Below are 14,294 nucleotides of genomic sequence, written 5' to 3' on the forward strand. Positions count from 1 at the left end.
TTTGCTTCATTATAAAAAGGTGTTAAAGCAGCCGCCACTGAGTTGAAAATTAATACAGAAACGATGAATGCAAACCACCATACAAGGAAGAAGACAAGCCGTCTTCTTGGCTTTGTGGTTAATCAAGATTTTGAATGAATTTCTTTCAAATCAACTTTTTGCGTCTATTATGATCAAAATGATCAGATTTTGGAGAATCAAATAAGATAATGGAAGGGTGTCGTGTAGTTTAAAAGGGTTATGAGTCCATAGATTTGCATGGAAAGTGTTCTAAGTTGAGTAGGTTTTCCATATTTAAAAATAGAAAAAAAAATAAAATCATTCTAATATTGCATGGAATTAGGTGAGTAGCAAATATTGAATGATTTGCCCTCAGTGCTGTGACGTACCAATTTAGGTGACATAATAAAGTTGTTTCTATGTTATAATTTCAACCTAAGATTTAGGTGACGTAACAATGAACTATTACGAATGGTATTAAAGTCAGACATCAAGTAGTGTGCTAATCGACTATTTGAGGTTCGAGCTTCTACATTCACCTCATGTTCAGTTTCTATATTTCTACGCACACCTTAGATTTGGTTTCTATATTCACATCATACTCGATGTTTTGTGCATTATGTACGTTCTCGTATATTGTATACAAGTTTTATGCATCATTTACACTTCAATGAAGTTGAGTCTCTTGTGCTCGAGCATATGAATCTCATGCGTCAGTGTCGTCGTTAACTATCAGTAAATTATCCGTGCATTGATAATGATAGCAAGAGATTATCATCATTAGTTTGAGAAAAATAACGGCTGTATTTGGTTTCAGCCTTCAAATTTAGATCATCCAAAGAAAACAGAACAAAAACTCATAGATTGTATTTTTAACTTGCTCCACATTAGCCACAGATCTCTCTGTGTCGGAACCGTTGAATTCAGAGCCACGGTGCTGACAAACAAGTTGGGACTTCTAAAAGAATCCACCGTATGCCAAGTGCCTGCCTTTTTTTCTACACGATGACAAATGGAGTTCACTTAAGAAACTCACAATTGTTCCAACGCCCATAGTTTCAAGCTTTCCCCATTCTCTAATAATTATGTAATAACATCTCCAAAACCCACAAAAATAGTAGCCTCAAAATCGGATCTTTTAACCTCTGATTTTCGTTTCGTATGGAATCTGCTAATTCAATTGCCTCTGCACCTCATCCCACTTCAATTCTACTGCCAGTGGCTCCCAATGCCCCAAGCGGCACGGCGGGTAGTCATCTCGCTCGACGCCTCGTTGAGATCGGAGTCAAAGATGTGTTCTTTGTTCCTGGGGATTTCAATCTGACCCTTTTGGATCACTTGATCTCTGACCCTGAACTCAACTTGATCGGCTGCTGCAATGAACTCAACGCTGGCTACGCTGCCGATGGCTATGCTCGAGCCAAGGGCGTGGGTGCATGTGTGGTCACTTTCACCGTTGGTGGGCTTAGCGTGTTGAACGCTATTGCTGGTGCATACAGTGAAAATTTGCCTGTGATTTGCATTGTGGGTGGCCCAAATTCCAACGATTATGGCACTAACAGGATCTTGCATCATACCATTGGGCTTCCTGATTTCACCCAAGAGCTTCAATGCTTCCAAACAGTCACCTGTTATCAGGTAACTTTCAGATTCAAGGGTGTTAATTGAAAATATGGTTAATGGGGTTTTTTCAATTTGGTTTATGAAGTGGTAATGTGGCAGGCGATTGTGAATGATTTGAGTGATGCGCATGAGTTGATAGACACTGCGATTTCAACTGCTTTAAAGGAGAGCAAACCAGTTTACATCAACATAAGTTGCAATCTTCCTGGAGTCCCTCATCCTACTTTTACTGCAGATCCAGTTCCCTTCTTTCTTGCTCCAAAGTATGACAATTTTTCTTCAATTATCGTCCCTTCCCTTTGAATGTGCCATATCAAACCTAATCATTTGTTATAGTTTGATGGTTAACGTTACTTGAGTTGAATGTCATATTTCTAGAGTAAGCAACCAATGGGGGTTGGAAGCAGCAGTTGAAGCAACTGCAAATTTTCTCAACAACGCAGTGAAGCCGGTGATTGTTGGCGGTCCCAAGCTAAGAGTGGCAAAGGCACAACGGGCGTTCGTCGAGCTGGCCGATGCAAGCGGATATCCGATCGCCCTTATGCCGTCCGGGAAAGGGTTGGTGCCGGAGCACCATCCACAGTTTATTGGGACATATTGGGGTGCTGTGAGCACCAGTTTTTGTGGGGAGATAGTTGAATCAGCCGATGCTTATGTGTTTGTTGGCCCTGTTTTCAATGATTACAGCTCTGTTGGGTACTCTCTACTTGTGAAAAAAGAGAAGGCTGTGATTGTGAATGTGAACGGTGTGACCATCGGTAATGGCCCATCCTTTGGCTGCGTTTTCATGGCTGATTTTCTAAATGCATTGGCCAAAAGATTGAAGAAAAACCCCACTGCTCTTGAGAATCATCGCCGAATATATGTTCCTCCTTGTATCCCTCTCAACTATGCAAAGGACGAACCTTTACGAGTCAATGTTCTCTTCAAACATATTCAGGTTAACCATATGAATCTTTAACAGTATAAAAGTTTCCAATTTCTTGACGATGGTGTTCTTCTTTTTTCTTTCTTACTTTCCAATAGAATATGTTGTCCGGTGACACTGCGGTAATTGCTGAAATTGGTGATTCATGGTTCAACTGTCAGAAGCTTCGTCTTCCTGAGAATTGCGGGTCAGCTTGGTTTTTTTTGTGTTTTTTAAAGCTTTTTTCAGTTGCAGAGTTGTAATTCTTTTGTGTGGCTCTGTTCAGCTATGAATTCCAAATGCAATATGGTTCTGTTGGATGGTCAGTAGGTGCCACTTTGGGATATGCTCAGGCCAATAAAGATAAGCGTATAATCGCCTGTATTGGTGACGGGAGTTTCCAGGTTTGCTATTAGCTCGATGGTTGAGTTTGATTTGATAACTCAAAATTAAGAACTCAAACTGCGTATAGAATCTTACAAATCATAAACTCATGAACTTTCAGGTGGCGGCTCAAGATATTTCAACAATGATTAAATGTGGGCAAAGGACCATCATCTTCCTCATCAACAATGGAGGATATACCATAGACGTAGAGATTCACGATGGTCCATACAATGTTATCAAGAACTGGAACTACACTGGAGTGGTCGATGCCATTCACAATGGTGAAGGAAAATGCTGGACGGCCAAGGTTAGCCCAAAGTCTTAACTCACTCCAAAACAACTCATCACGATCCATCCTTATTTAGTAATTCAACTTTTGCTCAAATCAATAGGTACAAACAGAGGAAGAACTAATAGAAGCAATTGCGACCGCGAACGACGAACACAAAGAATCATTGTGTTTCATCGAAGTTCTGGTGCACAAAGACGACACAAGCAAAGAGCTACTAGAATGGGGGTCTCGTGTGGCCTCTGCTAACAGTCGCCCTCCAAATCCTCAATAACCGACTGTTAGAGTGACATCAAAAAGAGAATAAAATAGCAGAGTTTTTCATTCACTTTATGTTGTATGCTAAAATGGAGAGCTGCTCTGCTCTTTTGGATATATTGTAAATACTTGGGTTATGTCAGGTTTCATTGTCTAGAATAGCATATCATTCAATTTGCTCAAAAATGGTGAGAGACAAATAATTTAATTCGAACTTGGATGGGCTACATCATATCTTTCACCAATAATCTAGACAAGAACAACTACCATTCTTAAAATGGTGAAATCTACTGCCATCTCTAACAACTATTTCTCTTTCAAATACTCGAGAAATGATCTTGCTTACCTCATGGCAATCGCCACAAACTCTTAAATTCTTGATAATACGAATACAGTCACCAACTTGAGTCACCAGCAACCCAAAAGCAATTGCCAACCTTTCACTATGCTCTTTAATGGCAGTTTCTTTTTCTTCTTCCTCTATGTCATGCAGTACTGATGAAACGTTTGCTGAGTATCCCGCTGCTGCTATTCGTACTCCAATTGTCTCCAACATCTTGTAGATCTCTGTACATCGTTCATGTTCCTTATCTCCTGCCACAAATCGGTGAACTCTTCCTCCTGCTTCAATCAAGCTCCACCCTGCAATTTTTTTGGAGTTTCTGTCAGCCATTAGTCTCCTAATCTTGCTTACATCTTCCCATTTTCTTAGTCTGGCATAGATACCCGCTAACTGGACATAATGCCCATTGTGAGTGGGATCCATTTGAATCAACTTGTTCCCAATCTCTTCACCCAGTTCTATAAATCCGTGAACCTTGCAAGAACCAAGCACCGTTGCCCACAACACAGGGTCCGGAGGAGCAGGCATCCTGTTAATCATTTCAACAGCATCATAAACGAACCCAGCACGGCTGAAGAGATCAACCATGCAACCATAGTGTTCCATCTCTGGTATAATCTTATATGTGTCCGTCATTAGCTTAAAAAAACGTCTTCCCTCGCTGACTAAACCAGCTCTGCTACACGCATTCAAGACTCCAATGAATGTCACGTTGACTGGGTAGAAACCCTGTGTTAGAAACTTTTCAAATAATGCAAGCGCTTCTTGGCCAAGGCCATGCGATGCTAACCCACAGATCATAACATTCCAAGTCCATTTATCTTTCTGGGGCATTCGGTCGAACAAGAATTTTGACTCATCAATACAACCGCACTTAGCATACATGTCAACTAGTGCTGTACCAAGAGAAGCAGTCATTGGGAATTTCAAGGAGTCCGCAATGGAATGGATCATTTTTCCATACTCAAGCATACCCAATTGGGATGCTGCTGCGAGCATGGACACCAATATTGCATCATTCGGCCTCACTTTTTGCTCCCTCATCTCATTAAAGCAGTCTAACGCCTTCTCCAATAGCCCATTTTGAACACACCCAGATATCATCGCGCTCCATGAGATCACATCTTTCTCAGGCATTTCAACAAACAGTTTATCTGCAACATTGATCTGCCCAGCTCTAACAAAACCAGCAATCATTGAATTCCAAGAAACTATATCTCGACTACTAGGAACTTCATCAAATACCTGCTTCGCACATTCAACTCTGCAATGAGTACAATACAAGTGAATCAACGCATTGCGAATGAAAACGTCTCTAGCAAAACCAAATTTTATGACATGGGTTTGAACTTGAATCCCTTCGCAGATAGCCAAAGCGTTACTGCAAGCTTGCAATACAAAGGTCAAAGTATGTTTATTAGGCGCCACAAGACTTCGGCGCATGTGCGAGTAAAGAGATATCGACTCGCAAGATAACTCCTCTTTTGCGCAGCACCGTATCATGTTATTGGTGGCAAAAACACTCGGATGAGAAATAGACTGATAAATTGAGAAGGCGTACTCATACGGCAGTGAAGAGGAAGAAACGGCAAGAAAAGCGAGGAGGTGACCCATGATGCGGCCATCATTAGCAAGGCCGAAGACGACACTACGAGCATGGGCTTGCTTAATTTGGCTAATCCCAGATAGTGGGGGAAGAGAAGAAAGAGGAGGAGGTAAATGGGAAACGGTGGAGAAGACATGGACATTCAATCTCTGTTTCGAAGTCCATAAGATGAATTTAGGCTTACAGAGTAGCATAAAGGACGATGATCCGTCACAAATTCTGAAATTTAATTGGGTTCATCGATTGAATGGGCATGGGTTTCCAAAAATTTAATCTTTTTTCATTTCATTTCCGTTTCTCTTCTCTTTCTCCCTTCAATACGTCTTTTGTCATCATTATTTCTTCCTTCTTATTCTCTTTTCACTTTACAAAATTATTATAATTAATTATTTAATTATTATAATTTATTTCCACAAAAAAAAAATATAAAATAAATAAACTACTTATTTATTAAAATTATTAATTAATTAGTTAATTACGACTACTTAGCTTATAAAATTTTGATTTTCAACTATAATTAACTAAATATTCCAAACAATTTTATACAACTTTACTCATTTTTTGTAATTTCTATATATATATATATATATATGGGTGGTGACATTATTAATGAAAAATAGAAGTACTGATTTTGTTTTTTATGAAAATAGAAAAATAATTATGTGGTTTGAATTCATTTTATGAACGTGGAGAAATTTCATAATTAATAATAATAATAAAAAAAAAAAAAAAAAAAGATGGTGTGAATCTCATGAGCAAACTAAAGCAATTGTAACATGGTGAGTCCCACGATTACAAATGAATGTACCAGTGTGTTTGGATGTCGGTGAAATTAAGAAATTTCATAATATGCTCTCTGTTTTTCCCTCCCACAACCTTCACCAAACATCTCCGATCAACAAGAGGTTGATGTAATACCATAATTAGAGTAGTTTTCAAATTTGATATTCATTACCAACCCTTTTTTAAATACATGATTATAATAAGAATAATAATAAAATTAGGTGGAATAAATGGTTACACAATTCAGGGAAATACCAACTACCTTCATCCTCTTCCTTCCTCCATGGCTCCCTCAATTCCTTTGCTTCGTCTTGCTATTGCCTTTGCCTTTTCCGTCCACTGTGTTGTTGGACGCTACACTTCCATCTTCAACTTCGGCGATTCCCTTTCCGATACCGGAAATCTCTATTACACCTGTTCTTCTCCTAATCCTGCCTATGTTTGCTTCCTTCCTTACGGGGAGACCTTCTTCCATCGCCCCACCGGCCGATTCTCCGACGGCCGTGTCATCCTCGACTTCATTGGTCTCTTCTCAATTTCTAACCCAATTATGTTATAATGTTCTGTTTCCAGATAATACCCAGAATTCATCTTAATTCAATGTTTTGCAGCTACATCGTTGGGGCTTCCTCTGGTACGCCCATATCGGAGTGTGGGGCTGGGAGGAGAGGGGATTAGCGCACAGGATTTTGGGAAGGGCTTGAATTTCGCTGTTGGGGGAGCAACTGCGCTCGATGTGTCGTATTTTGAAGAAAGGGGAATCCATAATGTGCCATCTCACGCCGTGTCCCTCCGGATTCAACTCCATTGGTTCAACAAAACATACTCTTCCGTTTGCGCATCTTCTCCTTCTTCTAGTATGTTCTTCTTCCTCTCTCTCTGCTTTAAAATTAAGCGAAGAAGAACAGAGACTAAACGTACGCAAAATATGCTTACTTTTTAAAAAAACTTCAAACTTTTATATAATTTCGAGAAGTAAAAAGTAAAACAAATGAAAATTTGCCTAAATAATATTCCCAAACCACCATAAACAATGAAATTAGATCTTAAGAGCTCTTCTATTTCCATGAATTTTGGTTTTTGAATCTACATTTCTCAACCCATGAAAATAAAAAGCAGTTTTTGTTTACAGGGTGCAGGGATATATTTAAAAATTCGCTATTTATGATGGGCGAAATAGGAGGCAACGATTACAACTACTTTTTCTTCGATAATCGCTGTTAAACCTAAAATAGATCATAACTGTATATACTAAAATAGTCTAAGATTTACTAGTTTATGATTTGAAGGGTTTGTTACCAAATCTATGATTTTATGGTTTGTTACCAAATCATAGATTTGGAATGTAATCTTCATTATACGCATCTATAAATACATGAGGTCGTGACCCATATAGGTCATCGTGCCATTCAATCTAACATGGTATCAGAGCCAAGGTTTATTTTTTAAACTCCTCGCCATGTCTTCTTCCTCCTCTCCATCCACCATCTCCAACACCGTCTCAACTACCATGGCGACTTTTGGCCTTAAACAATATCCAATCCCTCTACACCATGTTGTCACAATTCGTCTAACCAAAAACAACTTCATCATATGGCGTGCCCAGCTCCTCCCCTACCTACGGAGTACGAAGCTTATGGGCTACCTCGATGGCACCAATGTTGCACCTGCCAAGCTGATCCCTTCCTCAACTGCTGCTGGTGCTGAGCTGGTCTCTAATCCGGCCTATAATCAGTGGTATGATCAGGATCAACAAGTCCTTAGCGGCCTTCTCTCCTCCATGTCTGAGGAGATTCTTCATGATGTGGTTGCCGCTACTACGTCCAAGGAGGCGTGGGATACCCTGCAGCGGATGTTTTCATCGTCAACTCGTGCTCGCACTACTCAGATTCGTGTTGAGCTTGCCACGTCCAAGAAACGAGATCAATCTGCTGCAAATTATTTTTGCAAGATCAAAGGGCTAGCCACCGAGCTGGCCGCCGCCGGCTCTGCCTTGCAGGATGATGATGTGATCGCGTATCTTCTCGCTGGTCTTGGCCCTGACTATGATCCCTTCGTCACCTCAATGACTACCAAGAGTGAAGCCCTCACCCTTGATGATGTGTTTGCACATCTAATGACGTATGAAGCTCGCCAACTACAACACCAGGCTGAACTTCAGTTAAATCTTGGATCTTCTGCCAATTATGCTAGTCGTGGTGGTCAGCAGAAGAATCGTGGGCGTAGGGATCGCGGTCGTGGTCGTTCTCAAGGTTATGCACCCTCTCGTCCTGCTGGTGATCGTCGTGGCCCTTCTGCTCGTCCTTCCTGCCAGATCTGCGGCAAAGTGGGGCATACTGCTATCCGCTGCTGGCATAGGATGGATGAGTCCTATCAAGATGAACCTTCTTCTGCTCCTCCTACGGCACTGGCGGCTACTTCCTCTTACAAGATTGACCCAAATTGGTACAGCGACACAGGCGCTACGGACCATATCACCAGTGACCTGGATCGTCTCGCTGTGCGTGAACGTTATCATGGAGGTGAACAAGTTCAAGTCGGCAATGGAGCAGGTTTGCGTGTTTTGCATACTGGTCATTCTCTAATTAATACTGCTACTCGTCCTCTTGCGTTGCGTAATATTTTGCATGTGCCTGAAATTTCCAAACATCTTCTTTCTGTTCATAAATTTTCTCGTGATAATGACGTATTTTTTGAATTCCATCCTTGGCATTTTTCTATAAAGGATCGACAGTCGAGGAAAAGTCTCCTAAATGGGAGGTGTGAATCTGGTCTTTATCCTATTAAGCCATCCGATGTCGATAATCTCAAGCACGCCTTGGTGAGCAGATCTACTACTCACGCCCAATGGCATGCTCGTCTTGGACATCCTTCATCTCAAGTAATAAAATCCATTTTGCGTCTAAATAATATTTCGTGTGCTAGTGAGTCATCTTTGTCAGTTTGTAATGCGTGTCAGTTAGCAAAGAGTCATCGATTACCATATACTAGTTTTTCCCATAGGTCTTCGTCACCTTTGGAACTTATTTTTTCGGATGTTTGGGGCCCTGCACCTCCATCTGTTGGGGGTTTTAAATATTATATTAGTTTCATTGATGATTTCAGTAAATTTTCGTGGATCTATTTGATGCATGATCGTACAGAAGCTCCTCGTATATTTTTGCAATTCCAAGCTCATGTTGAGCGCCTCCTAGATACTAAAATCAAGTGGGTTCAATCTGATTGGGGTGGGGAATATCAGAAAATTCACAACACATTTTTTCGTTCCCTTGGAATTGGTCATCGTGTTTCGTGCCCTCACACACATCAACAAAATGGGTCTGCTGAACGCAAGCATCGTCATATTGTTGAAACTGGCCTAGCCCTTCTAGCTCATGCTCATGTACCTATTAAATTTTGGGACGACGCGTTTCTTACAGCCACATATCTCATCAATCGTCTTCCTACTCGTGTCATCGATAAAAAATGCCCCTTAGAGCTTCTTTTTCATACCCCACCAAATTACTCCTTATTAAAAATTTTTGGGTGTGCTTGTTGGCCTCATCTTCGTCCTTATAACAAACAAAAGCTCTCTTTTCGATCAAAGGAATGTGTCTTTCTAGGCTACAGTTCTTCACATAAAGGGTATAAGTGTCTTGACACCGATTCTGGTCGTGTCTATATGTCTAGAGATGTCATATTTGATGAAAATGTTTTTCCATTCAAGAGAGCCTCACCTAATTCTTCCCCAATCATGCAGTCGACGCATAATGCCCCTGATTTGTGCACCTTGCATTTGGGTAATAGCAGTACTAATTTGGAGAATGATCACATGCATATGTCTGGGCCTACTAACTCTTTGGATGCAGAAAATTTGGTGTCTACATCAGCTTCGGAATTGCCGCAACAATCCTCCGCGTCGCTGCCATTCGAATCGGCGTTGGTTGTTCCGCCAATGATTGAGGCATCGGCTTCTCCGCCAGCAGATGATATTGCGCAATGCCCGGTCGAATCCTCGGCCGTTGGTCAACCAACTGCTGTAGCATCGGTTGCTCCCCTCGCAACGGCTGATACGGCCGTCCCCTCAAATGTGGATTCTGCACCTACTACTCATCCGTATGGTACTCGATTGAAGCACAATATCAAGAAACCCAAGGTGCGTACAGATGGAACAGTAACATATCTTGTAGCTCGGTCTTCTGCCTCTGAACCTACTTCACATATTACTGCTATGGAGCATCCCCTCTGGCGTCAGGCAATGAATGATGAATTTCAGGCACTTCAAAAAAATAAGACATGGCACTTAGTTCCTCCTCGTGCTGGTCTTAACGTTATTGATTGCAAATGGGTTTTCAAACTCAAACAAAAGCCAGATGGCTCTATTGATCGCTACAAAGCACGCCTGGTTGCTAAAGGTTTTAAACAGCAGTATGGCGTCGATTATGATGATACCTTTAGTCCAGTTGTTAAGCCCACTACCATTCGGCTCTTATTATCTCTTGCTATTTCTCGTGGTTGGGCTATTCGGCAGATTGATATTCAAAATGCTTTTCTTCATGGCCTTCTTAATGAAGATGTTTATATGAAGCAGCCCCCTGGATTTGTGGATTCTCAACACCCTGGTTATCTCTGCAAGCTGGATAAGTCGCTTTATGGCCTTAAACAAGCTCCGCGTGCCTGGTTTTCTCGCCTTAGCTCCAAACTATTACAGCTGGATTTTACACCTTCAAAGGCTGATGTCTCTCTTTTTATTTTTAACAAAACGGGCATTCAGATGTATATTCTCATCTACGTTGATGATATTATTATCATCAGCTCATCTTCTACGGCTACTGAGAAACTTCTTACACAGCTTCAGGATGATTTTGCCGTCAAGGATCTTGGTATTTTGAGTTATTTTCTTGGGATTGAGGTCCGCCATACTTCTAGTGGACTTATTCTGACACAACATAAATACATTCGAGATTTATTAGCCAGAACCAATATGCTCACCTCCAAAGGTGTGCCCACACCTATGCTTCCCAGTGAGAAGTTGTTATTGAATGGTGGTGAAAAGCTCTCACCTGAGGATACTACTCGCTATCGAAGTGTCGTTGGTGCTCTCCAATATTTGTCTCTGACACGTCCTGATATATCCTTCTGTGTCAACAGAGTGTGTCAGTTCATGTCCTCTCCGACTTCTATACATTGGGCGGCAGTCAAACGACTTCTGTGGCAATCCACATATTCTTTTTCGTGACCCATATAGGTCATCGTGCCATTCAATCTAACAATCGCAACATTACAGAACTCACATCTTTGGTACCATTGGTTGTTAAACAAATTGGCTCCGTTATCATGGTATAACTTTTATGTTTCTACTTTATTCGCTACCAAAAATAAAGTTGTTATTTGTTCATCAAATTTACAAAAAAAAAAAAAACCCCATTCTTTTTATGGACTCGTTTTCGTATAGGAGTTGATTGAGTTAGGTGTCGACACTATAATGGTACCTGGAAATCTTCCTATTGGGTGTCTCCCGATATATCTCCAAGTGTATGCAACATCAAATCGAGGCCAATATGACCCACAAAATGGTTGTTTGAAATGGTTGAACCAATTTTCTAAATACCATAATGAGCAACTTCAACAAGAACTCAAGCGGATTAGAGCTCTCCACCCCCACGTTCATCTCATCTATACAGATTATTTTAATGCAGTAATGCACATTCTCAATGCTCCAAAGAATTTCGGTAAATCTACCATACTAAAAATTTCCCATATTTTGATTTGAAATCTATAAAGAAGGACGAAATGTGTAAGATTGTGTTCTTGTTCTTTGCAGGATTTACAAATCTCCACCAAGTTTGTTGTGTGGATGAGAACAGATCATACTACTTTCCAATGCCTTGTGGATTGCCATCAACAATTGTGTGTGATGATCCTTCCAAATACGTTAGTTGGGATGGTCTTCATTTAACCGAAGCAGCATATAAATTGATAGCCACTAGTTTGATGCAAGGCTCATTCATGACTCCTCAATTTAGTATTCTTCAACAGAATAGCTCGACCAAGCTACTACAATTACAATAACTTTTAATTCTCATTTTTATATTAGTATGCAATCAAGACTCGTGTATAAATGTGACTGTCAAATGTTTTTTTTTTTTTACATCAAATAATTATTATATATTTGTTACTTTCAACGAAAACCATTCTGGTTTGTGTTTATGAATTATGTTGTTTATTGAGGCCCCATTCCACCTACCATCCACCATTTTATTACTTCAAATGGTATCAAGTAGCTTCATCTTTCTTCCTCCATGTCGCCCACAATTCCTTCCTTTTCATTCTCAATGACTCCACCATCTTTACTTCATCTTGCTTTTGCCTTTGCCTTTGCCGTCCACTCTGTTTTTGGACGCTACACCTCCATCTTCAACTTCGGCGATTCCCTTTCCGACACCGGAAATCTCTATTACACCTGTTCTTCTCCTAATCCTGTCCATGTTTGCTTCCTTCCTTACGGGGAGACCTTCTTCCATCGCCCCACCGGCCGATTCTCCGACGGCCGTGTCATCCTCGACTTCATTGGTCTCTTCTCAATTTATAACCCAATTATGTTATAATGTTCTGTTTCCAGATAATACCCAGAATTCATCTTAATTCAATGTTTTGCAGCTACATCGTTGGGGCTTCCACTGGTACGCCCATATCGGAGTGTGGGGCTGGGAGAAGAGGGGATTAGCGCTGAGGAATTTGGGAAGGGCTTGAATTTCGCTGTTGGGGGAGCAACTGCGCTGAATCTGTCGTATTTTGAAGAAAGGGGAGTCCATAATGTGCCATCTCACGCCGTCTCCCTCGAGATTCAACTGGATTGGTTCAAGAAAACATATTCTTCCGTTTGCGCATCTTCTGGTTCGTTTTTCTTCTTTTTCCATCTTAAATTACTTTCTGGCAACCATATTTCTCTCAGTTTCAGGGGAATCTTTCTCCCTCTGCTTTAAAATTAAGCGAACAAGAACAGAGACTAAACGTACGGAAAATACGAACCGGGTCTAATTCCTGGGTTCAATTCTTACCTACTTTTTTTTTTTTTTTTTTTCTTTTTGAAATGGATACTGTTCATAGTACTTTTTTGATTACAGGGTGCAAGGATATGTTTAAAAAATCCCTATTTATTATGGGTGAAATAGGAGGGAATGATTACAATGACTTTTTGTTTGATAAACGCAACATTGAAGAAGTGGCCTCTTTAGTACCATTGGTGATCAAACAAATTGGTTCCGCAATCATGGTATGGACTCATATTTCTAATTTATATGCCATAAATAAGAAAACTCCTTATTTTATGGACTCATTTTTGTATAGGGGTTGATTGAGTTAGGTGTACACACTATAATGGTTCCCGGAAATTTTCCTATTGGGTGTCTTCCAATGTATCTCAAATTGTATAAGACATCAAATGGAGAACATTATGACTTACAAAATCAAAATGGTTGTTTGAAATGGTTGAACCAATTTTCTGAGTATCATAATCAACAACTCCAACAAGAACTCAAGCAGATTAGAGCTCTCAATCCGCACGTCCATCTCATCTATGCAGATTATTTTAATGCTGCTATGCGTTTGTTCAATGCTCCAAAGAATTTCGGTAAATCTATTTACATTGAAACTTTACCTTCGCTTGATTTGAAAGAAGAAACGTGTAAAATTCATTGATGAAGGTGTTCTTGTTCTCTATGTAGGATTCGTGGATATTGAACAAGTTTGTTGTGTGGATGGGAATAGAACAATTAGTTTTCCAATGCCTTGTGGATTGCCCTCAACGATTGTGTGTGACGATCCTTCCAAATACTTTAGTTGGGATGGACTTCACTTGACTGAAGCCACATATGAATTGATAGCAATTAGCGTGTTGGAAGACTTATTCACCGCTCCTCGATTTAGTATTCTTCAATGAAATAGCTCAACCAAGTTACTTCAATCACACTAACTTTTAATTTTCTTTTTATGTTAGTATGAATCTTTGTGTTTGTGTTACTATGAACTCGTGTTTGTTTAAATTCATAAAAAGAGAGAATCTTGTTGAGTCGTGATTAAATTAAATTATTATAATTATAATTTGATATTAATTAAA

The 14,294-nt window shown here is 40.2% G+C and overlaps 4 protein-coding genes and 1 non-coding gene across 6 annotated transcripts; 4 read left to right on the top strand and 1 right to left on the bottom strand.

Annotated features, from left to right (window-relative positions):
* Window positions 1–838: 838 nt before the first annotated feature.
* LOC111782238 (pyruvate decarboxylase 1) lies at window positions 839–3,534 on the top strand. The gene is made up of 7 exons (XM_023663071.2): window positions 839–1,638; window positions 1,723–1,886; window positions 2,002–2,563; window positions 2,650–2,738; window positions 2,817–2,934; window positions 3,036–3,224; window positions 3,310–3,534. The coding sequence occupies exons 1-7, from the start codon at window positions 1,162–1,164 to the stop codon at window positions 3,478–3,480; spliced, it is 1,770 nt and encodes a 589-aa protein (XP_023518839.2). The 5' UTR covers window positions 839–1,161; the 3' UTR covers window positions 3,481–3,534.
* Window positions 3,535–3,638: 104 nt separating this feature from the next.
* Window positions 3,639–5,754, bottom strand: LOC111782237 (pentatricopeptide repeat-containing protein At5g66520-like). 2 transcript variants are annotated; one of them, XM_087120280.1, is made up of 2 exons: window positions 5,369–5,754; window positions 3,639–5,071 (listed from the first exon to the last, which is right to left on the bottom strand). In XM_087120280.1, exons 1-2 carry the CDS (start codon window positions 5,605–5,607, stop codon window positions 3,703–3,705), a joined length of 1,608 nt encoding a protein of 535 aa, XP_086976406.1. In that variant the 5' UTR covers window positions 5,608–5,754; the 3' UTR covers window positions 3,639–3,702. The 2 variants fall into 2 exon arrangements, with proteins under 2 accessions (XP_086976406.1, XP_023518838.2); XM_023663070.2 differs by having other exon boundaries at window positions 3,639–5,754.
* A 689-nt stretch (window positions 5,755–6,443) lies between these two features.
* LOC111781964 (GDSL esterase/lipase At1g28570) lies at window positions 6,444–12,326 on the top strand. Its single transcript, XM_087120242.1, has 6 exons — window positions 6,444–6,720; window positions 6,808–7,053; window positions 7,329–7,406; window positions 11,445–11,515; window positions 11,631–11,907; window positions 12,000–12,326. Exons 1-6 carry the CDS (start codon window positions 6,480–6,482, stop codon window positions 12,245–12,247), a joined length of 1,161 nt encoding a protein of 386 aa, XP_086976368.1. The 5' UTR covers window positions 6,444–6,479; the 3' UTR covers window positions 12,248–12,326.
* On the top strand, window positions 8,187–8,326 carry LOC147786735 (small nucleolar RNA Z247). The gene has a single exon (XR_015414599.1). It is a non-coding gene; the product is annotated as a small nucleolar RNA Z247 (small nucleolar RNA).
* LOC111781965 (GDSL esterase/lipase At1g28570-like) lies at window positions 12,325–14,248 on the top strand. The gene is made up of 5 exons (XM_087120241.1): window positions 12,325–12,748; window positions 12,836–13,072; window positions 13,303–13,451; window positions 13,526–13,808; window positions 13,903–14,248. Exons 1-5 carry the CDS (start codon window positions 12,478–12,480, stop codon window positions 14,115–14,117), a joined length of 1,155 nt encoding a protein of 384 aa, XP_086976367.1. The 5' UTR covers window positions 12,325–12,477; the 3' UTR covers window positions 14,118–14,248.
* The last annotated feature ends 46 nt before the right edge of the window (window positions 14,249–14,294 follow it).

This window comes from Cucurbita pepo, chromosome 19 (assembly GCF_057944985.1).
Source record: "Cucurbita pepo subsp. pepo isolate OVF chromosome 19, ASM5794498v1, whole genome shotgun sequence".
In the NCBI taxonomy this organism is placed as follows: Eukaryota; Viridiplantae; Streptophyta; class Magnoliopsida; order Cucurbitales; family Cucurbitaceae; genus Cucurbita; species Cucurbita pepo.